The 22,861-nt window shown below is 36.3% G+C and overlaps 1 protein-coding gene across 5 annotated transcripts in view; it reads left to right on the top strand.

Annotated features, from left to right (window-relative positions):
* The window catches only part of Imp (IGF-II mRNA-binding protein), a 43,322-nt gene extending 20,461 nt beyond the window's left edge, over positions 1–22,861 (top strand). Inside the window, exons 1-8 of one of the 5 annotated variants that reach the window (XM_076134674.1) lie at positions 1,359–2,012; positions 14,416–14,586; positions 15,001–15,387; positions 15,477–15,720; positions 15,801–15,959; positions 16,053–16,256; positions 16,368–16,628; positions 17,128–17,272. In XM_076134674.1, coding sequence (XP_075990789.1) covers positions 1,924–2,012; positions 14,416–14,586; positions 15,001–15,387; positions 15,477–15,720; positions 15,801–15,959; positions 16,053–16,256; positions 16,368–16,628; positions 17,128–17,148 — 1,536 coding nt within the window. In that variant the 5' untranslated portion in view covers positions 1,359–1,923 and the 3' untranslated portion in view covers positions 17,149–17,272. Of the gene's footprint in view, positions 1–1,358; positions 2,013–9,812; positions 10,148–14,415; positions 14,587–15,000; positions 15,388–15,476; positions 15,721–15,800; positions 15,960–16,052; positions 16,257–16,367; positions 16,629–17,127; positions 17,273–17,871 lie in introns of those variants that run through there. The other 4 variants (XM_076134670.1, XM_076134672.1, XM_076134671.1 and 1 more) reach the window with 4 other exon arrangements.

A 22,861-nucleotide genomic window follows, 5' to 3' on the forward strand; every position in this document is an offset into this window, starting at 1 on the left:
TGACAAGCGCGACGCTATAAAAAGGAAATCGTTCCTTCCGTAAGCCTCAGGATAATTATAATTTCATTATTATATTTCCTATCTTAAATATCTGATAATTTAATCAAATTTAATTGTTCAATTTAAAATATTAAATTGGAATGTTATGGTTTGTGCCAACTCTATAAATCGCCGTGGGATCCCTAAAATCAGTATCCCTTGAGTATGTCTGTCTATTTCACTCACGTTTTCACAACTAATGCTGTACCAAAGAAGAGGCAAAGCGGAAGATTATGTGGAAAGACAGACTAACTAAGTCTGTCTTTCCACATAATCTGCTTTTATACTTAAAAGTAGACCAAGAAGGTATACATTCTAGTGGCAGTGCGACGATTATTCTCAGCTCAACTATATATTTGCTTAACTATGTACAATATTTTATTCATTTAAAGAAATTGGGGGAAAATCGTGACGGTAAAATATTCTTCTAGGGATTTCTAAACTTTCCTGATATTGTGCAATAAAATTATTAGAAAAACTTTTCATCCCGATGTAAACAACCCATTAACTTAATGATATAAATAATTTTTCAAACAAAATAAACATAAATAAAATCGGTAAATAAGATCCCATTTAAAGAATGTAATCTCTCCTAGGCATTAACAAAAAACAATTAAATATGAATAATGGTAGAGTACCTAATGAAAATTACTATAAAATAAACGTATAGTGAATTGATTGACAAAAATCGCTGTACATAAGAAATGGTAGCTTTTATTTAAAGTTAAAGAATTGAATCCTTCGAAATTACATTCTTATTATGTTTTTATATTAATCCGAATCTAGTGAAAATTAATCTAGTGTATCAGAAGGTAAATTCTGATAAACTATTTTTTTTTAAATTTTAGGGTAGGTAAATGTTATGATTTTTTTGTAATACATGTTTAGATAGTGTGTTACACATTCAAAGTGATTAACAATACAAATACAATTGATGTTCAAAGTTCGTTTAATTAAAATTCTAGTCACATTTGCTGGTAGTTGCTATGGCATTTAGTCACATAGGATATATTTAATAAGATCAAGTTAATATTTTAGAGGCCTTTTTTCTGTTAGATAGGTATTAGTTTATTATTATGAATTGTATCTTACCAACATAAGTAGGTATTTAGGTGGTAAGCGGTCGGAGCAGCCAATAATTTTAACTAGTTTATTAAGGCATTAAGATTAGAAGTTATTAGTTGTTTTCTTGAGATATTAATGCCCTGAATATCGGACGAAAGTAACTATTACCACACTCGATATAACTTTAAGATCGATACTTGCGCTTCACTAAGGTGTGGCGTGCTCTCCCCGCGGGCCCCGGTTCAGCCACGCCCAGCGCGCGCATTCTCAAACAAAATCCGCACAAAATGTTGTGCGAAGAATCGAGTAGAGTCGGCGTCGTTGTTCGTTCCGTTCAGTCACGCACGTCACATCATTTAGGCAGCTCAGTTGAGTAGTGATCTCTATAGTCGACGAACCGTACGCACGGCGCACACGTGCCACTCGCGCCCATCCCTTCTCCGCATCGCACTCCGAGCGATTTCGCCGCTCGCTCGGTGACGCCACCGTCCGTACTCCACTGCCAACTCAGTAGACACCGCCTGTGCTTGGTGTCGCTCCGTACGGAGCTTTGCTACATCATACTATATTATGTAATACGAAAATAAACAGATCAAATCAACCACGTGTGCGCGCCGGCCGGCTTAAATACTATTTGTTAACAGTTTTGACTACCCGACATAAAACTCACGCTCCGAAGGAACATTGGTTACCTAACGTAATAAATATAAATATAGTGATATAAACATTCATAAAAATCATTCCAATCTTATATCAGTATTTTAATTAATTACTTATTAAAATTATAATTGTGCCGTAAGTTGAATTACAAACAGTGAAATGTCTAATTCTGTGGAACAACAGTTTAGCGAGCTTAACTTATCACAAGAGGACCATGATCAATACGAACAAGAAGACCATCAAGAAAGGTTAGTAACTCCCACACATGATAACAGACAATTTTTAGTTATTCATACCTTCTGCTCTTGAAATTTTAATTTTATTGAGTTTTAATTTAATAGTAATTCTTACATATTATAATTAGGCAGTAAAGTAGAGTCCGTGGTGATTCATTGCCATGCTACTACATACGAAATTTAAAACCTGCTGCTGACTGTTCACCATTTTATTAGACCAAGTGAATCCTGTGCAAGTACAGTAATTTATATTTTATGTTGAAATCGGTACTAGAAATGTCATAAAATTAGTGCCCAGCATATTTCAAATTTAGATAATAAATTTTCTCTTAAATGGTGATGTTGTGATTAGTCACAGAAGTATTGATCAAGTGCCAGACAAAGAAATAACGAAGTAGATTCTGAACCAAGCGTTTATCTCGCTCGCTCTAACATTGATGTTGCCTATTTTATTCATGTACAGTACACACCCAGCTATTGTGTAATAAAAAGTTAGTAATACATACGTAAGGATGATGAATATGAAATCTTCGATCTAGATAATGTAGGTACGGATCCTTACATATTATTATTATTTAAATAACTGTAAAATGGTTACGGGAGCGGCACGGGGCATAGTTTATAGCTTCGTTTAGAATACGAAATTTTGAGGAAAGTGTTAAGTTTATGCCTAGGATTTATATTCTTCCCTTATCCGGAATTATCTGAAACTTTATATTTGTTACGGCTACCGGTTAAATTATTTTTCGGATATCCGATAGAGCTCTAATCGATCATCATTACCTTCCGCTTCTCATAATCTTCTACTTTTCATGTTAACTGCTAGTAGAATATATTTAAATTTATTCTAATAAAAAGTGGAGGTGCTCTACATGATTTGTTACACATAGCATTCCTTGAAAAAATCTATTAGTCACCTAATTTTGTGAAGATAACCTGTAATATGATTTGTTTAATTTTGTTAATTACCACACTGGATATTCTCACTTAAGTAAAACTCCCACGTTATACATTTAAACATTGGATATGTGCCGAGTACAACACAAACGTTGAAATTAGTACACAGGGGCTTAATTCTATAAGACACAACATTACAATAATTAATAAGGAAGCTGATATTAGGGAAAGTAAAAAATACACACAACAAATGTCTAGTTTGTGGATGTTCTCCAGCAAAGATAATATTTTAAACGATATGGACCAACCGAATGATTATATTGTATTCTACATAATAACTAGTTACCTAATGCAATCTTACATGTACTTCTATAACGAGTTTATACTACTTTATAGATGAGCCCTTCGTAGCGTCCCTAGTTTAATGCCAATGAGGGGACGGAGCTTTAGGGCGCGGTCAAGTCAGAGATATGGATATTCCTAACACTGGTTCGCAGATGTTTTTTCACGGTTTTAAAGGCAAGGTGTGGAAATTATATTCAATATAACAAACGTTTTGAACGTTATTTGCATTATTATTGAACCAATCTTAAGAGTTCCTCGTAAAATCAGCACAAACCTGACGGTATCTACAGATTCTGACCTGTCAATTACTAAACTAGCTAGCTTCTCAATGAGTGTGACCGCCATTTAGTGAAAGTGCTAGTACAATATTATAATCAAAACCGCGCGCGCCCTTGACACGTATTTTTAAACTGGATATTTAAGGCATAACTTTGTTTAATAATCCTTTTCTACCTATTCACAATAATATTGGTGAAATAAATAATTATTGACGCCTAGTAAATGCAACAAGATTAAAGGTGTTACTCTGATATTAGTCCGTTACTCTTGCACGGAAAACTCGGGCCAGCAACTTTGTAGAGTCATGCAAGGTGCGCGGGTGGACTGCGGAAACGGACATACAAAATGTGGAATTTATATATTATTTACCCGCAGACTATCAGTACGTTGTCGGTTTGCTACGGCTATTTTTTTGAACATAATTATACCGACCTATCTAAATCACAAATAGCAGGCTCCTAACATACTTTTTTCGCCACCGCCCCTACTCACAACGAAAAAATCTCAATATTACATAAGTTATACAGGTGTCGCCAAACAACTTGAACAGAAGTAGGGTAGGTTAGTGTTTCAGAAAGCTAACTTAACGTAGACCTAGCGCGGAGGACTCTCGGTTGACTGCTATACCTAAAGGGCGATCCAAGCGCAATACTTCTCGCTGCGCCCTGCCATTAACTTACTTAGCACCTAAAAATCCTTCATAATGATTAAACACAGTAACACCCTTTAAGTTTGGGAACCTATGCCCTATATTAGTCTTGAATCTAGATAAACGGGATCACTAGTCACTACTAAGTTGTGTGACATTGATAAATTCGGCTTCCAGTTACAGTTGAGGCGATTAAAAAAATATCAATAAGAAATAAGATACATAAACATGATTATTTTTGTTCATTATACCGTATTTTTTTTTATACAACAAACAAACAAAACGTCTCTTCTTTTATATCAAACGCCTATGTTTCTGAGCCAGACCGGTGTTAGTGGACCACATGCATCACATATCACCGCGGTATGTCAGTAACTCGTTACATAAAAAATACTGTCACTTCTAATAAAGATATAAGATTTGTTTAAGACAAAAATCAGTAAAATGATTTTATTGACTTTTGGCTCAAGCTCATTCAAAAATACTAAAAATACGCGCAAAATACAACTATTTGGCACATCATTAACAAAAATTACATTATAAAAGGTCTAGTAGTAGTAGTTAGTTGCCTTCGCTTTACTATGCCATTATAGGTATTATTATATAAAAAAAAATTGACAACTATTACAGCTTAGTCACTTATACCCACAGTATCTTTTGATTTAATTAATTAATATTGTTTTTATTGTCCCACGAAGTCCTACCGACGGACGGTTAAATCAACAGCCTTACTTTGACCTACGAATTTGTATGGTGGTCGTTTCATAAAGGCCAAAATCGTTAACAATCGAACATTTGCGTAGCCTTGTGTACGATAACGTAGGGCCTTACTTCGGTAGGCATGAAAGTGTTTTAATCACATAAATATGCTACAAACCTTTCGTCTACCAATTTCTTTCTACAGTTTTTCCTCTCTAACGTCATTTTATGATTCATTCATAAATAATTTGATGCTCTCTGTATAATTATGATTTTCATCGAACAAGAAACGATAAATCGTTCGTCTTGAACTATCTTAAATTTTAAACCGACTTTATTCTATACTTTACTCTATTTATAAAATGTTAGTTTCGCTGACATTTTCATATTTAACGTCCCAGTGGTAGAGTTTTTTCGTCTACAAAGTTTTATTTGCTAATTCAATAGACACAGTTTGTTAATTTTTATAACATCTAGCCAACTCGGCCAACTTCATACTGCCTTCCATAATTTCTGGACGCAACCTGTTCAACAGGTACACACAAACATTTTGTATGGGAACCCAAAATGTTGCTTTTCTCCATTACAAGCACTTTTTTTCATATCTTCTCGCCTTAAAATAAATTGGCGTTTTTCCTTATAGTCTGGGGCCTGGGGCGTAAAGACGTTGAAGGCTAAAGTGAAATTGGACGATTTTCGAGAATGTCTCGTGACACATACTAAAATTCCGTAAAGCAAGTGTTTTTTTTTTAAATTCCGTTCTGTCCATAAGGTTTCCATGTGTTTCCATATCTTTTTATATAAATCGGTAAGGTTACCAGAATAGCTACCTGCTAAGTTTCTATTGTGTACTCGTTATAATTCCGAAACAAACGCGATTGTGGCATACGGACGGACAGAAAGATAAGATAGACAGACCTGAAGACACCCATAAAGAATATATATTATAAGGGATCCGTTTTCGCCGTTACACTACGGAACCCTAAAAATAATCGAGATTCTTAAAGGTTTTTTCCATCAAAATCGATAGGCGGTAGTTACCCGTTTAATTTCATTAAGAATCATTATTCCTGACGGCTATGCCGATCCTAGATTTAATTTGCAACTAAACTCATCAGATCGATAAATTGAATCCAGTGGGCATCGCTTGGATGAAACCCAGGGCCACATTCATTGAATTTCCTTGTTGCCACTTGTTGCTCTTCAGTAAATGTTGTCCAATGCACCCTTACTAATCCTTACATTCCTAACTAGGTTTTTGGGAATTGTTATTATATTACATGACAGAAACCTTTTTGAATTTTCATCCCTGAAATACCCAATAAATGTACCACGGTTAACTAGTAGCTCATGCAGTGATTTTAATGATGCTTATACAATTGCCGTCCATCATCGGATAATTATTTCGCAATAGATTGCTTGAGCTTGCTTAAACGTATTATCTGCCTTCAGCAGCAGCAGCAGCAGAAAAATAGCAAGCTGGACATCTTCTCATTGTCTTGAATAGTATCTAGGTAGGTAGAGTACCCTGCGGCCTCGACACCACTCGCCTTGTGGACGTTGTTCCATGTTCGCCCCCTTACAAGATATTACTTGAACATCAGTAAATAAAAATATACGTTAGATAATATCGAGGTTATTTAAAGGAATGGTAGCAAGGAAAAAGTAGAGCCATCGCATAATCTGAAAGAAACAAACTAATCGTGCAGGCTAAGTATGTTGTGTAGACTTCTCTTGCAAACAGCCTCGTAACTAATATTGATTTCTAACAAATATGTTTTCTTTAAGTAAATTGATATTATTGTGACTTCGAGAATCTATGAATAGAATCTGTAGACCTTATTTTATCAGACACCTGTTCTGGATTGCCGCGGACACTAAATTAAAAGATCATACAATAAATGTTTAAAATGGATCATCTTTATATAAATTAGTGTTTTTTTTTTGTAATGAATATAGGTACTGCGATCTCATAAAATTACTTTAATTCATAACTTCAGTTTATACCGTTTATGATGATGTCCTATATGCGTTATAACGAAAACGAACGAAAACGAAAACATTGAAAATATTGTTATAAAAATTGAAATAAACGTTTGAAGAAGGTATGTGAAAATCATGGCATTTCTTCATGTCGTTACGGTCGGAAATCGTTTGCGACTTTTTGGTCGTCAATGATTCCTAATCACTTTCCTGTGGTCGTTTGTTATTTCGGCATACACTTGCTTTGTTGATATTAAATTTCTAAAATTATTTTTTAGTAATTTGATTTTACAAAATTACTATTGCATATCGTCAATATTTACTACCGACCTATTGCTTACTCGATAGGATTCGCTAGCGGGGAACAGTCGAGGAATCGCGATTCAGTATCGATACTGTTTCTAAAAAGCACGCGTCAAATGCCTAGGACTCCAATGCCGACGCAGGAGTCGTCAAAATTGCTGCGGTCGCTAAATCACCAATCGCTGATGCCAATAAGTACTTACGCTTGCTGTGTCTCTACACAGCACACTAGTAACTTCCCCGGAAATCACTCGTATCTTTTTATCATCGCGAAGAGGAGATTGATTAATCGTAAAAAAAATGGGAACGAGATAAGAGCGAGAGAAGTTATCCGTTTAGTTAGAGCGCGTTCACATGATAACCGCTCAAGGCGCGTTTTGACTACTGCAAAGAAACTACCACACGTGCTCATTTAGTTATTACCTCCGAAAGTTCAATAGGTTTTGACATTTTATCTATCCCAAAAATTTATGCTCCAGTTAAGTTTCGAATTCATCGTTTTTCAGCAATAGATACTGATTAAAGATTCTATTATCAAGTAGATTATGGGGGAAATAGATTGTGACCGCAAAATGATTATGATAATTCGAAACAATAGTCCTGCCCCGCAATTTGGCAGAACAATGTCCACCAGAATACTTATGATATTATCATAAGTATCGGATTAGAGCAGAGAAGCAAATTGTGAATATTGTAGGTTGTAGAAGATTCACTTCTACGTTCACGTAGATCCATGATGTAGAATATACCAATCTAGAATATACCAAAAACCAATATCGTGTGAAGTGACAACTGATGAATGGATAGAACATTCAATTAATTTAGTAGTGATGCTAAGAGGTGATAAAGAGGTGTGCTCTTAATAAAATCCCTTAAATAACACAATTCGACGATTTACGTAAGCCCTTGTCATTTGTACGGTTTTGTACAATATATTAACGTAACTTAAATGATGAACGGATTAATGAACTGATTATCCTATTCAATAAACGAATTTTATATTAATACCTACTATACCAAACAAATTAAACTTGTTTCAAAATACATGGATACTGGATAGTCGAATCTATATTAAAAGAGTTGACAACTTAAAAATATCCGGTTCCAGTTTATTTCTAGGGCTGAGCGCTGTTATAATATATAGGCTTATGTGTTATATAGCTATCAGAACGCAGTTGTTGCGGCGTACCAAGCACCTGTCGGCAGGTGCATGTGTCCTGCCCTTTGGAGCGCACGTGCCCTTACCTCGCCGTTCAGATTACTACCAACTGTGGTATTTGATTACTTACTATTACTGGTAGCTAAAAAGTGTTTATTGAGAAAGTTTCGGGAGTCCAAACTCGGTGGTTAAAGCAGGCATGAATATGATCTTCAGCATAATAGTTTCCTCCACGCCGCACATGGCTGCGGTCATAACGAAATGTGTGACCCCGAGAGAGGCAAGTCACTCGGGGAGCAAAAAACCAACCGCTCCGCGTCCTGGTAAACTCGTTTCGAAAAATGATCGGTAATAAAAATTCGTATCGTCGCGCTTGCAAGTCGATGATTCTTCTCTGTCTCAACAAATGCGCAACGAAAACCTCACTCGTTTTGTAATTTACTAGCATCTAATATAAAAAAGATATTAAGACACATTTTATATTTACATGTTAAAGTTAGATTAGAATGGTACGCAATAATATTTATTTACTTATGATTCATTAATTTCCCCCTGCATTAAATGTTACATAAGGCTTAGTTAATGTATAGATGTGATACATTCACACTAGCCAAGATATGACTAAATTTCAATATTAATAAACGGGAATATCATTAACTTTAGAACTAATGTTCTAATAAAACCACTTATGATTTTTATAGTATAGACGTCTAAAGAAAATTCCGAAAATTCGTGACATAAAAACCGGCTAGAAAGTTGTTAACTAAGGATAAAAATATTTTAATTTTTTTAGCTAATAATATGAATGAGAAAGTTCGGATGTTAATCGTGCTAAACGGAATGAATTAGATCCTGCATTCTTAGCAAGTACCTTTTTGCTAGATTACTAGAATACTGTAACATATAGGTTTACAGTACCCATACAGTCAAAAAAAAAAGGAATCCATCATATACCTACCTCCAAGACAATCAAAATGCATCAATGTATTGACTTAGGAGGATACCTAGGCCCAAGCTCCTTAATATATAAAACTTCAGCATTTTGAGTAATGACGAACCACACACACTTGCCGATTTCTGTGTTGTATTTATGAAATATTGAATAAACAACCTTTGGATCTTCTCTTGCTTTGTGTTCCTTTAGGGAAACAGTTATAAACCTAAGTATAAAATAAGTTATTTGCGCTCATCAGGTGTCCTGTTTTTTTAGTATTGTTAGCAGGTTAAATTTATTTCTAATTAATACCTAATAGTCACAAGATTAAGTAAAGAATTAAATGTTTTTTTTTATTATCTGGATTTAACGCTCAGACGTTATCATTTCCGTAGTTAAAACAATAATTTACTTCAAAATAATGTGCACTATCTGTTTTAAAATATTGATTATGATAATTGTGTGAAGTAATAAGGGATTAGTGAATGGATTGTTGTTTTTATCAGTATGCGGCGGGTGGGTGGAGGGCGGCGGCGGCGCGGCACTCACTCGTTTTGCATTGCAAGTCCGTTCTGAACCCGCGTCGCGTCCGCTACACAGCCGGTACTCAACTCGGTTCACTCATTCTTCAGTCATACGGCAACACTCGCAGTTGCTCCACAGCTCGTGTGCGATAGGCTAGGTTCATCTCTCCTTCCGGTCGTTTTTATCCGTTTACTCAGCATAACTACCACAGTACTACTCTTAATGTTTCCGGAATCAAATTTAGAACTGTTGTGGACATTCAGCTTATTGTTAAAGTGGTGAAATTGAAGGCGTCGGTGTGAATCCACATCGGGCGCGTGCTGTACTAAGTTACACAACCTGCTTATGGCATACAGAATGGCGAAATACCGCAGGTATGACTAGTTTACTAGGCTACAATCCTGTCTATTTAGATACGCCTACATTCTAAGTTTGACCTTTAATTTTGCATTAAAGAGACTGGTACTAAAGTTACTGTACATTATCATCCGAGTTCGTCCTTAAAAACGCAAAGTAAACATTTTTGTGAAGCTATGTAGGTAATGCATCAATAATTTAGATGCACATGAACACGTGGTGCGTGAAGTAAAATGGCGGCGCACGGCGCTGCCGCCGCCGGTTTTGCGGCGCGGCGCGTTTATGAATCACTGGTCTTACAGAACGCACTGTGGTATCATCACACAACTTCACTATTTACAATTAATAAACATTTACTGCGCCCACATGATACAAATAACGTATTTCATTGAATATTATATCAGCTTAGGCATTTCTAATCTCAAACAGCTTGTCGTAGAATAAATTAGTCTTAGTAGATAATGAAATCGTTGAGGCTCAGAATGTCAACTTCCTAAAATGTCCCCTGGTACCAAAATGTCAACTTCCCATAATGTCCCTTTCCCAAAATGTCCATTTCCCAAAATGTCCCTTTCCCAAAATGTCCATTTCCCAAAATGTCCCTTTCCCAAAATGCCGCTTTCCCAAAATGTCCCCCATTCTTAGAATTAAGCGTTACAACCCAACTAAAAAATAAAATACAAATAATCGTCCTCACTTGTGATTGGAAGTAAAGAAATGTAACTACCAACATCATAACTGTTAGAATGAATTATGTTGGTCATATTTAGACGATCTTGTTCGTCCAGAAATTAATTGAACTAATTGACATTAACTTAACTAAATTGATTGAACTAGATAATTACCTATTCGTTCTTGACCATTTCCTCCGACATATTATGTAATTAAATTTTATATTATCAAGTTTAAAAGAAATTTAAATAAATAAAGCCTCTAAATGGGGGACATTTTGGGAAAGCGGCATTTTGGGAAAGGGACATTTTGGGAAATGGACATTTTGGGAAAGGGACATTTTGGGAAATGGACATTTTGGGAAAGGGACATTATGGGAAGTTGACATTTTGGTACCAGGGGACATTTTAGGAAGTTGACATTCTGAGCCTCAACGAATGAAATAAATAGGTCAGACATTGAGTGAATCACCTAAGCTAATCAGTAATATTGCAGAAATTATGTTCCTTATCTGGTGTATTGTATGATATCTTTACATACTTATTCTCCTAGCTGTACCTAAATAAAAATTATTATCAGTAAGCAACGATTGGCTGGTAACGTTTATGTAGGGTGTATTTTGTGTTCAAGTTCCGAGTTCGGTTTCATATTACCTAAGTCATGAAAATACTATTATTCTTTAGAAACATGTTCTTGGCGACTTATGAGGACGTACCTACTTATGCTAAATAACTGATAATATTTTCAGCTTTTATCATATAAAAGACGTTTTTTTTCAAAACCAGTAAAACTTATCATAAAACATAATTTCGAGTAACAAATATCATCCGGCTTATTTAACACCTATCTATCTACCAACCAAGTACTCCGGGCTCCGGTAACGTATTGTTACCTACAATACCCTCCTACTTAAACAAATCGATGCGCAGAGATATTGATTCACGAGAGTGGAATGACCCTCTGTTAACTAGGCTAATAAAATTATGGGCTTGCCAGTCATTTATTTTCATAACTTAAGTGTATCTCTCTTGTTTGCATTTTCAAGGTTATACGCTGTTTTTTTTTAAGTTGACAGTATAACATGCTATATTATAATACTGTTAATAAAATAGTCCAATGTTTCAGTTCAATATACATATCCGGTACGGATGCTGGAGGGTTACTCAAATGTTAAATATAATTGACAAGCTTGCGTGAATCATAAAGAAGTTGTAGAAATAGTGCTGGGGTACAACAGCTTTTAACGAATTTTATAATGGTTAGGTACTAGGTAAAATTGCAGAAATTCTAATAAGTGCATAATCGTGGAAATACGCTAAGTAAAACATCGATTATAGCGTACTCGTATGCTGCGGTCGCGTTGTGTGTAATTTAGCTAGCTGTAATGTGTAGAGTGAGATAGTAAGTAGGTAGGTAGATACATTCACTACGAGGGGTCATGCAACGAGCGAGTGCAATGGAACGAAGTTGTGAATGGCGTGCGGGTGGTGGGGAGAGCTGGGGGAGGGAGAGAGGTCGCGAGGAGCGTCTGACGGTGTCGGGCCGCGGGCGTAGTGACGAGGGCGATGATGTCATCTCCGGCGCTCCGCCATTTTGTAGCCAATGATATCCTCGCAACTAACTCGACATAATTATTTCAGGATTTGTAAAATATATTGATTTCGTTAGCGCTTGTAAATTATTTAGCTTGTTCGTATAACGTCCGATGCAAATGCCAGTCGTTCGGATCGGTATGAATCAATCGTTTAGGTATTGTTTCAATAAATTTTATCTGGGCACCAGAAACTGTGCCATATTATTTGTTAGCTACCTATATCTTTGCTGAATATGCAAACGAGCCACGATTAAGTTGTTTAACCAAAAATAGAATCTTATTAATATCCTATTCCCCCAAAATATCACAGAAGAATTTCAAATGCTTTTCAAAGTGTTATATTTAAGTACCTATCCTAAAAAGACAGCTTATGTGCCAAAAACAGACGTCTATATAAGTAAACCAAAGAGAACCCTAAAGTTTAATCCCACTCTGACATTACGAGATGGTGGACTAACAATGATTACGAACCGTCAGTTTCCCGAAATTATAATTATCTCCATAAATCGTTTACACCAATTTAATTTACTTTCGGAGCCTAGTATTAATAATGTTAGCTTAATAGGCCTATCTTTTCAATAATTAGTTAAAATTAGACAAATTCATAATTGTCTGATGACATTTATTTACTTACTATTTATTATAGGGCATTGGTTTTTCCCAGTAAACAATATTATCAACTGTCTTGTTTACTACGCGATAAATTTACTTTTACTGTATTCTATGTAGGTACACCTATGTGTACTTTTAGTGTTCCCTCCAAATTTGTTCTTATTTAAGTAAGTTATTATAATCTATTTTTGAATGACATAACTACGTTTTTTTTTATTTAAAATCGATTTTGTAATCCTGGTTAACTGGGATTTTTCTTATAATATTATATAAAAAAGGATATAAATAGGAAAATTCGACAGTGTTCCGTATGTATAAAAAAAAACCAGAATAGCAACTACCTAAATAGCACGTTTGTCGAATGGGAATCTCCCTTAAATATTTATTTTATTCGGTTTTCAGGATAAGTTTTCATAAAGCGGTTATAGAATTACCTATATCACCTGAGAAAACTTCTACTCTCACAGATTATAATAAAATTCGCGGCTCGATTTAAACGTTGTGGTGGAGCATTGGGAATATTACTATTTCATATATTGTCACTTCAAATCACAAAATGGGTGTTGTTAGTATAGCGTTGGCATTGTTCAAAATTGCCGCTACGTAGGTAAATTAATTATTTCGTTGGAGGATTGCGATTTAGAGGAATCAGTTACTTACATTAATTAGTGCTGCGTATGCAGTTTAAAGACAATACATCTTCTTAAATGTAACAAAATTAAAACTTACTTCACAGTCAGCACACTACGAAATAATGAACAGTTACAATGCTACGAATTTTTCCGTCGCGAACTTAAACTAAGACATTTGGCAGGTGTATCGCTATAGGATAATGCCGGAGTTAGGGGTATTGAAAATCGTAGTGGTTGTCGGAGACGGTTCTACTCCCATCCGGTCTTGGTTCTGTTCGCAAATAGTCTTGCTTTACCATAATTTTTCCTAATTCTATTTATCGCCATTAAGAGTTATGGCTTAAAATATCTCCATTCAAGGAATCGTAAATCTAACTAGTCTTTAATATGTATTATTATTTTGATATCATTCTTATATTGCGTCATGTTCAGGATCAAATTCAAAGGGCATAAAATCAAAGGCTTCTGGTATCAGCTAGGGAATGGTTTTAAATCTTCTTAAACATCTGACTTAGAAAGTTAAAATTACGGAATTAGCTCTGTAATATACATTTTTGTTATTACATAGGTATATTATGAAAAGCATCACGAACATACCTGATGGTTGACTTAACTGTATTCCAGTTAATCTCATTACATACATTACGTATATAAAATCTACATACTACCATTTTGAATAATAAGACTTTTGGGCAATTTAGTAAATATGTAGGCTAGGTAGGTGATGATAATCGCATTATGTGTTATCTACAAGTGGTAATATCGCTTCTCGCAGCCGATCATCAAAGGTACTCATCAGTGGGCTACCCCTGCATGTTCGCTTCGACAACATCGAGCCGCTGCTCTCACAATATGGCAACGTACAACATTGCGACAAAGCGAACTCACGCGATGCCAACACCCAAGCGGTGTTCATCACGTTCGAGACTCCGGAGCAGGCGCAGCAGTAAGTATTATTGCCTGTTTGACGGTTCTCTCTGGGTTGTGCTACACCGTTCGCACCGTCTGCATCGGCTGGAGCTATTCTTTCTTCACCGACGTGCGTGGTTTGCATGAAGATACGATCTGAGTGGCTTTCTACTTCTTTGCTTTGCTTTCCAGGTTGCTCAGAAGCTTTGACCTGTTTAACTTTCTTCTGTTAATCTTCGTTAAACACTTTAAAATGATTTTCGTGACTGATTCTACTCACATTTTATTTTTAATCGATCCTTAATGTTGTTTTTCGGTTCTTTCGGGTGGTGACTAGAGCTTGAGAATGTTAGTGGTGTTTTAGTCAACTTCAAAGCGCATGGATTTGTTGTGGAGTTTTTTAAAATAAACAAAGGTACTTCAATTTTGACGTCTATAAAATTTGTTGCAGAGCCATCAACGGTCTAAATGGTTTTGAACTGGAAGGTAGCCGGATGAAGGTGGAGGCGGCTGAGCAGAACAGCCGTGGCGGGCGGCGTGGACGACCTGGCGGCGGCCGCGGCGGCGGCGGCGCCACTGGCGGCGGCTCGCGCCCTACAGACTTCCCCTTGCGACTGCTGGTGCAGAGCGACATGGTCGGCGCCATCATAGGTCGCCAGGGAAGCACCATTCGCCTAATCACACAACAGAGCCGTGCTCGTGTCGACGTCCACCGCAAAGATAACGTTGGATCCCTGGAAAAAGCCATTACCATATATGGCAATCCTGAGAACTGCACCAATGCATGTAAACGGATACTTGAGGTCATGCAGCAGGAGGCCAATAATACTAACAAGGGGTGAGACACTTACAAAATGATTTTAATATTTAAAGCAAGATAGACAACGCACAAAATCATTTACTGACATAATTCTGTTCATTTTTCAGTGAGATCTGCCTCAAAATTCTGGCTCACAATAATCTGATTGGTCGCATAATCGGCAAAGGTGGTAACACTATCAAGAGAATTATGCAAGAAACAGATACCAAGATTACTGTGTCCTCTATCAATGATATTAATAGCTTCAATTTGGAGCGAATTATCACCGTTAAGGGCACTATTGAAAATATGGCTAAAGCGGAGTCACAAATTTCGGCTAAATTACGCCAGAGCTACGAAAGCGACTTGCAGGTAATTTAAATACAATAATCTGTGTTTATTACGCTAATTATATGGATCATAAAATGTATATGTAAAACATATGATTACAGATGTTAGCACCGCAAAGTATAATGTTCCCGGGCCTGCATCCCATGGCCATGATGTCGACTGGACGCGGTTTCTGCGGTGCCCCACCACCGTTCCCGCCGCCGATATATGCACCGCTTCCAGGCCAGGGTGGCGCACAGCAAGGAGCCGGCGACTCGCAGGTATATATATAAAACATACTAACATTAAATGATAACGTCTGTTACCATCCGTGAAGAATAACATACTAAAAGTAAGTTGTGTTATTGTTGCAGGAAACTACATATTTGTACATCCCGAATAATGCTGTGGGCGCAATCATTGGCACTAAAGGCTTGCATATTCGCAACATCATTCGATTCAGCAACGCATCTGTAAAGATCGCTCCTTTGGAACAAGACAAGCAAGGAGAGAACCAAAGCAATCCACAACAGGAGCGCAAGGTCACCATAGTTGGCAGCCCAGAGGCTCAATGGAAGGCAAGTGACACTTTTTATATGAAATAGAAATCTATATCCGTAATTATGTGTTGAAATAAATAGCATAGACTTCGAGCATTCGAGTAATGGCATATTTCGATTATGTTACAGGCTCAATATCTTATCTTTGAGAAGATGCGAGAAGAGGGATTTATGTCAGGCTCTGACGACGTGCGACTGACGGTTGAGATTGTGGTAGCCTCGTCTCAAGTGGGACGCATCATCGGCAAAGGCGGGCAGAACGTACGGGAACTGCAGCGCGTGACCGGCTCGCTGATCAAGCTGCCCGAGCAACCGCAGCAGGCGCAGGGTGGCCAACAGCAGGACCACGATACCACGGTGCACATCGTCGGCCCCTTCTACAGCGTGCAGGTATGAACATATCATTCATCTCTCTAAACTTCAAAACGACGGCATGATCACTCCCAGATAGCACGAAAATTAATTAATACAAACGGAAAGAAGCCATGATTATGATGTAGGTAATCGTTACAAGTATCGTGAAACATTACTGAAGTACGAGATTGTTATTTGATCGTCATAATGAAATACCGTTTTTTATACATGTAGTATTAAGTTGCTAGCGAATATTTTTTTTATTTAAGGTAATACTGATGATGGATGTATGTATGTGTTCTGATGTTTATTGTGTGAGAAGTTAACATGTAGTTACAAGTCCAATCTTAATTCGTTTTTAAGTTGTTTAATGATTTTTGAGAAGAATAATTTAATTGTGAAATATTGGTGATGTGACAATGTGGAAGATAAGTATAATATATAATATTAAAAATTGCTTGCGCATTGCGAATTTATTTTATGAAGTAAATTTTCACGACTCACTGTGGCATAATGAGATATTTACATTTTGTAGCGACCGACTGAAGCGGGCTGAGACATTGTCGAGACACAGAGCCTGACTAAGGAATTGATGTGAGCCATTGAAATGGCACCACTCCATAACCATGCCAAGTTTTAATATACCTTTGATGCTAACATATAGGTGAGTTATTCATTCCACATGTAAACAAAACATACTTTGCGAATGTTTGTAATTTGTTAAAGAATAAAATAAATATTTGTTAACCCGGAAACATCTTTAATTTAAGGTATTTTTTCATAACTTAGATTAAGTATTTACAATTTGGACTATGTAACTACATGTTTTTGAGTTATGTTATATCGGAGAGTGATGATGAATGTTTGTGGAATACATGAGAATGTGAAGTTATAATAATATTATGTCTATGTATACTGTGGTCTTATCTTATTGTTAATAATATAAAATCGGTAAGTAGCATAAAAAACATAATCCTGTGCTTCTTTTCAATGTAAAATCTATTTATTATTTAAGTGACTGTGCGCTTTATGCGAGTGTACTGCTTGCGTAGCGGTAAATATAATCCCAAATTAAGAACGGAGGGCTTAATATATTTTATCGAAGCAGATGTTAATAAGCAGTTACGGGCTCATGTCCATAACTGACTATTTGATTTGGCTCTGAAATTTTGCCCTCTGGTCAAATTTTGACAAACGACGTCACGGTAGCTAATGCTTATTTTGCGAGTGCTTGTTGTTTGTATCAAATTGTAACGGTTGTTGGTTTGCGTGTTGGCAGTCGGCGCAGCGACGCATCCGCGCCATGGTAGCTCAAGCGTCGGCGCCGGGCCGCCGCCGCGCCGCGCAGCCGCCGCCGCCGCAGCAGTAAACTGCCTCCACATCTCCAAGAATCCCCGCGCGCCCTCCACCACACCTCACCCTCGAGCCCTCGCAACTCCCCGTCAGCTTGGATCAGCCGCCACCACGGTGCGCCACTAACACTAGATTAGCTTGAGAGCACATTCACGTTGCACAATGGGAGAACGTGTCAAACGTTTCGACCGAATTCGCGCAGGCAGGCAGCCAAGTTGACAACATATATTGTCCAAATGTTGTTGTTGACGTAATTATATTATTGTAGTGAATTGTAATTAATTCTATTGATAAATCCAATATTGCCCGGAATTATCTATGTTGATGATTAATATTTGAATATATATTATATATATAATATTATTCATATACACTATTTTTTTAATGATGACATGATTGTTATATTGTTTTCATACCATGTTATTCTGCTACAGTATAAAAGAGTTGTCATAGATTGCAATAGTTGATTATGTTCTATACATATACAAATGTTAATAGCAGTATCTATAGTATCAAACCATTTTTATACATACAAGACATGCATATTATGTTTTGTTGTAATGTAATAGTTTAATCTGTTGAAGTCACTGCACTATACTGTTAATTATAATGATTTGAAGGGTGTGTGGGATACAAACTAACTAGGAACGGAAATTATACGACGTTGCTTTAACGAGGAGGCTCATTGGACAAACGGCTTTGCAAGTATATTGTAAGAATATTTCTTTAACGATACACGGAGTTTCTGCATGCATGCTGCTGAGATTGTGTCGTACAATGGAATTGAACTGATGTGTGTGTTGGGTGATAAGTAACTAATCCAAAGAGTGAACGCCGATCGTGTGTCGAATCGGCCCGATGTAGTGACGAGCCTACTTGACTTGACTGGCGCGGTCGGTCGGCGGCGTGCTGCAGCGCGGGGAGGGGCGTGGCGTGCGCGAGCCAAGGAGACGCCGCGCGCGCGCCCCCTCTCTACACTATGCATCCTCGAGCTGTCGAGCCGCACCGAACCGCACCGAACCGCGCCGCATCGTGCTCCTATCAATGATACGGAGACATAATTGATGATCTTACCTAATTATGATGGACATAAATATTTTTGATATAATAGTAATTGTTGGAGAGTAAGGAGTAAACTTATGAGTTTTAATTTGTAAGTAACATTTGTTGATCGTTTTCTTTGTAATTTTGTCTTTGTTAGCTTTATAATGTTTTCTTGTATTGAAAATGTAATACAAAAGTTTTGACTTTGAACGATACCGTAGCGTTAAATGGTGCGAGTATAAACGTCACCTCTGTCGTATTGTTCGATGAATATCGTGATATGTTTTATTATTCAATTGTACGATTTGCGTTATCATTGTGCCAAGTGAGATAATTTAACTATGAGAGATTAAGATTAAGTGAATAATATCAAAATTAATGAAAAGCTTAGATATTTATATGTATAATTGTGATAATATATGGAAGTTTTGGCAAAAATGTTACTAAGAATGTTTTACATTCTTATTTCCATTTTCTCAATTTTTAGGTTAGATTGTAATAAAATGATAAATTGTAAGTTGTGTACGCCGCGGCCACGTCGGCTGTTCTCACCAGCTGATGTCCTGATACTTCAACACTTATCTTAACATCTCGTTACGTCTATTCCGTCTCCCAAGTGCATCAAAATAATTTTCATTTCATTCTAAGTGGATGGCGTAATATTCTCAGTTAGACAATTGTCTTAGTGCTGAAGTTCATGGGTACACACGTGCCTGATAATTTATAAGTGCATAAGTTTGTGCTTGCCACACGCGTGTAACGCGCTATTGTAGAAAAGATTTCATGTAGTAAGAAACTTCTCTTGCTATCCGTGGCAGATTATAGTTTTTACCTTTAAACAAGCTTGAACAAACTTTAAACAAACTTTTGTATTTATAAATTACGAATATTTGTAAGGACTTCAGCTATTTTGTCTTCCGATTGATACAACACGTCGAATCTCGTACACACTATATGTGTTGACGAAGATTAGTAGAAGTAATATTTATCAGGAGTAAGATCTATGTGTTAACTGTAAGATTTAGACCACAATTGTGTACAACATTCGACATAAATGTAATTAATCGGAAGATTCAGCCGTATTAGTGATATCACTTGCAATGAAGAGGCCCGCGTCGGTAGATCTCAGGTGTTTGTAATGACGACGTTAACTTAACGAATTTCGACCTTGCTGGGTTTTGTACTCCGATCTTTTGTCTGATGATATATTTTAATTTTGCTTCATTCAAATTCTTAGTGTTAAGTTTCATTATATTCCGGGGAGTCTTCTACACATCTTACTATCTAAGAATAAATAACCTGCAATTTTGTATTGCTTCCACATATTATTGAAAATCTCACAATTGGCAAAATAATTCTTTGTAACCTGAAAACAACGTGCTGAAGGTGCTTTATATTGATCGATATTAATACTTACTACGAACCACGGAAGTATTTAATTTCATCGCCGTTATAATTTTATGGTAATAGTCTTGATTCCGGATTCTTAATTCAGATTTGTTCTGGTGTCATCGCATTATTTTGTGCTCCTTTAGAAACCGTACAAGCTTTTCAGAGCTAAATACAATAATTATTAGAATTTAAATTATAGCAAGTATAAAATCAATCATAAACTTATAACGGCTTAATTTAATTAAAAAAAGTCTAACTTAAACGGTACTCTATGTATTACGAAAAAGATTTACACAGGTGTCAATATACCTAATGTGAGTTCCTTAACACGCTACGGATAAGAATTGTGTGTGCGCTTGTATAGAGTTCATACAAACAATTTATTTTGTACATATAGTAGATATATTGGGGAACAAACTTCATTCTACAAACATATCTGGGAGAATAAACATCTGGTCTGCCTATGATGAAAGCAGTGAGAGCCCATTACTATAATCATGGATTTACTCACGATGTTTGTATACCACCACTACAAAACAATTAGATTGTGGTTTGCACACAATTGAAGTTTAATTAACTGAATATCTGTTGTTGTTATATCGTCATAACTTTGTTACTCTCCACAATAGCTGTATCACGTATGAACATGTAAGTCAGGAATATATTATAATATATTAAGTATCAATTATGGTTAACAACATTACACACGATATTATGAGTTATCTTATTTGTAAGGACTCTGAATTTATTGAACAGAATATATATGTACTAATGCTGAGGGTAGTTTATGCTATAATGAGCATAAATATTTTTCAGGATATTAAGATAATATCAGCAAATAATTTTACATTCCATACTTCAAGTATAACATCTACAATTGCTGAAAGACCACCTGTAATGAGTATTTTAGTAACACACTAAATTATATAATTTTGCGGATTCAATGTTATTACTTATATTATACGGTACGAGTGAAAAATATATGTGTAGAGATGTATGCAAGATAATATTAATTTCGCTAAAAGAAAATTGTATGCATTAACGATATTTGAATGTCTTGAATTAAATGTTAGAATTCATATTGGTGTAACATTTCCACTCGTAAGTAGATTAAATGTTTTTTTCTTGACAAGAGAAATTGGCTTGTGTAATGTGTTCGATGTCGGTCGACATTTCACGAAAGCCGGCCGACTAATGTCCGACACACTGGCAGCCAGATTCCGCTTGCATCGGCTATCAAAATGGAATATAATATACGGTTACTTTCACTGCGACAGGAAGAGTGTACATATAGGCATGTTGTTTATTCCTTCCAAATGTAAGCAAGAGAAGAGGGTACATTATGATTTGTAATGATTAGGATGCAGAAATAGTTTTAGTTTATTGTATCGTTGTGAAGTAGTTTAAGTTGATGTAGGCGCGGGCGGCACGCGGCCACGAGACTGAACTACACCCCTGCCGTGCGCCCTCGCGCCCATTACTTACATGTCATTGTCGCTAATAATAATTATTATCATTCTTGTTTGATGGTTCTACTGTTATTTACATTACATTTATAATTCTTTCTCGTGTGTGTAACCACTATTTTGTGTATTTACGTATGAAAGGATTGAATATCGGTTTCATTTTAATGTGCATGATTGTATTTTTGGATATTATCTAATATGTGCGAAAATATTGTCAGAATATTATGATGGATAATTAATACATTTTTATTTTATGGAAGCCTTGAGCACACATTGCATTTTATTATTTTATTCATTACTTGTTAATTTTATTTAGTGGGGAAATGGAGCACTCATTCTGTTGTTCGTATGTTACATCCCCTCCAGTGTATGCTAATGAAGTTTACCGAGTCTAGAGTAATAGTGTTTATGTATGTCGTATGTATTTATGTACTTTGGTGGAACATTAAAACAGTGTGTAAGGTGGTCGCGTGGCGGCCGGACGAACTCGCACTGCACCGCTGCACTCGGCGATGGCACCGCTCGGTCGACTCGTTTCGTGTCGTCGCGTCTCGTCCCGCCCGCCATGTGATAAATATGTTTAATAACGGGCGTACATACGCGATCTCATGAGGCGGGACCCACAGTATGCGTTATTTTTGTTTAGATAATAGAGGAGCTGTTGTTGTTGCTTCTCGAATGAATGTATCAAGGTCCAATATTCATTGATATATTGTTTTTTTTCCACTATTCTCGCAGGATAAATTTGCATAGGTACATACATAGTTCACCGCATTTTCTTTAAATTTTTACTGTTATTTTTAGAACCATTTTATAATTGGTATAAGTTCTGAAACTAATAACTACCTCAATATTACTAAATGAATATGATAATTATCTTTGTGCATGTTTTTGGGAACTGAATTTAAAAGAATACGAAAATTCAATATAGTATAAGATTGCTATTTTAAAACATAGTAACAGAAAGTTGTCAAAATTAGGTTTCTTAACGTAATAAAACTGGTGAAATTTAAA

The sequence above is a fragment of the Anticarsia gemmatalis genome, chromosome Z (genome assembly GCF_050436995.1).
Source record: "Anticarsia gemmatalis isolate Benzon Research Colony breed Stoneville strain chromosome Z, ilAntGemm2 primary, whole genome shotgun sequence".
Taxonomy (NCBI): domain Eukaryota; kingdom Metazoa; phylum Arthropoda; class Insecta; order Lepidoptera; family Erebidae; genus Anticarsia; species Anticarsia gemmatalis.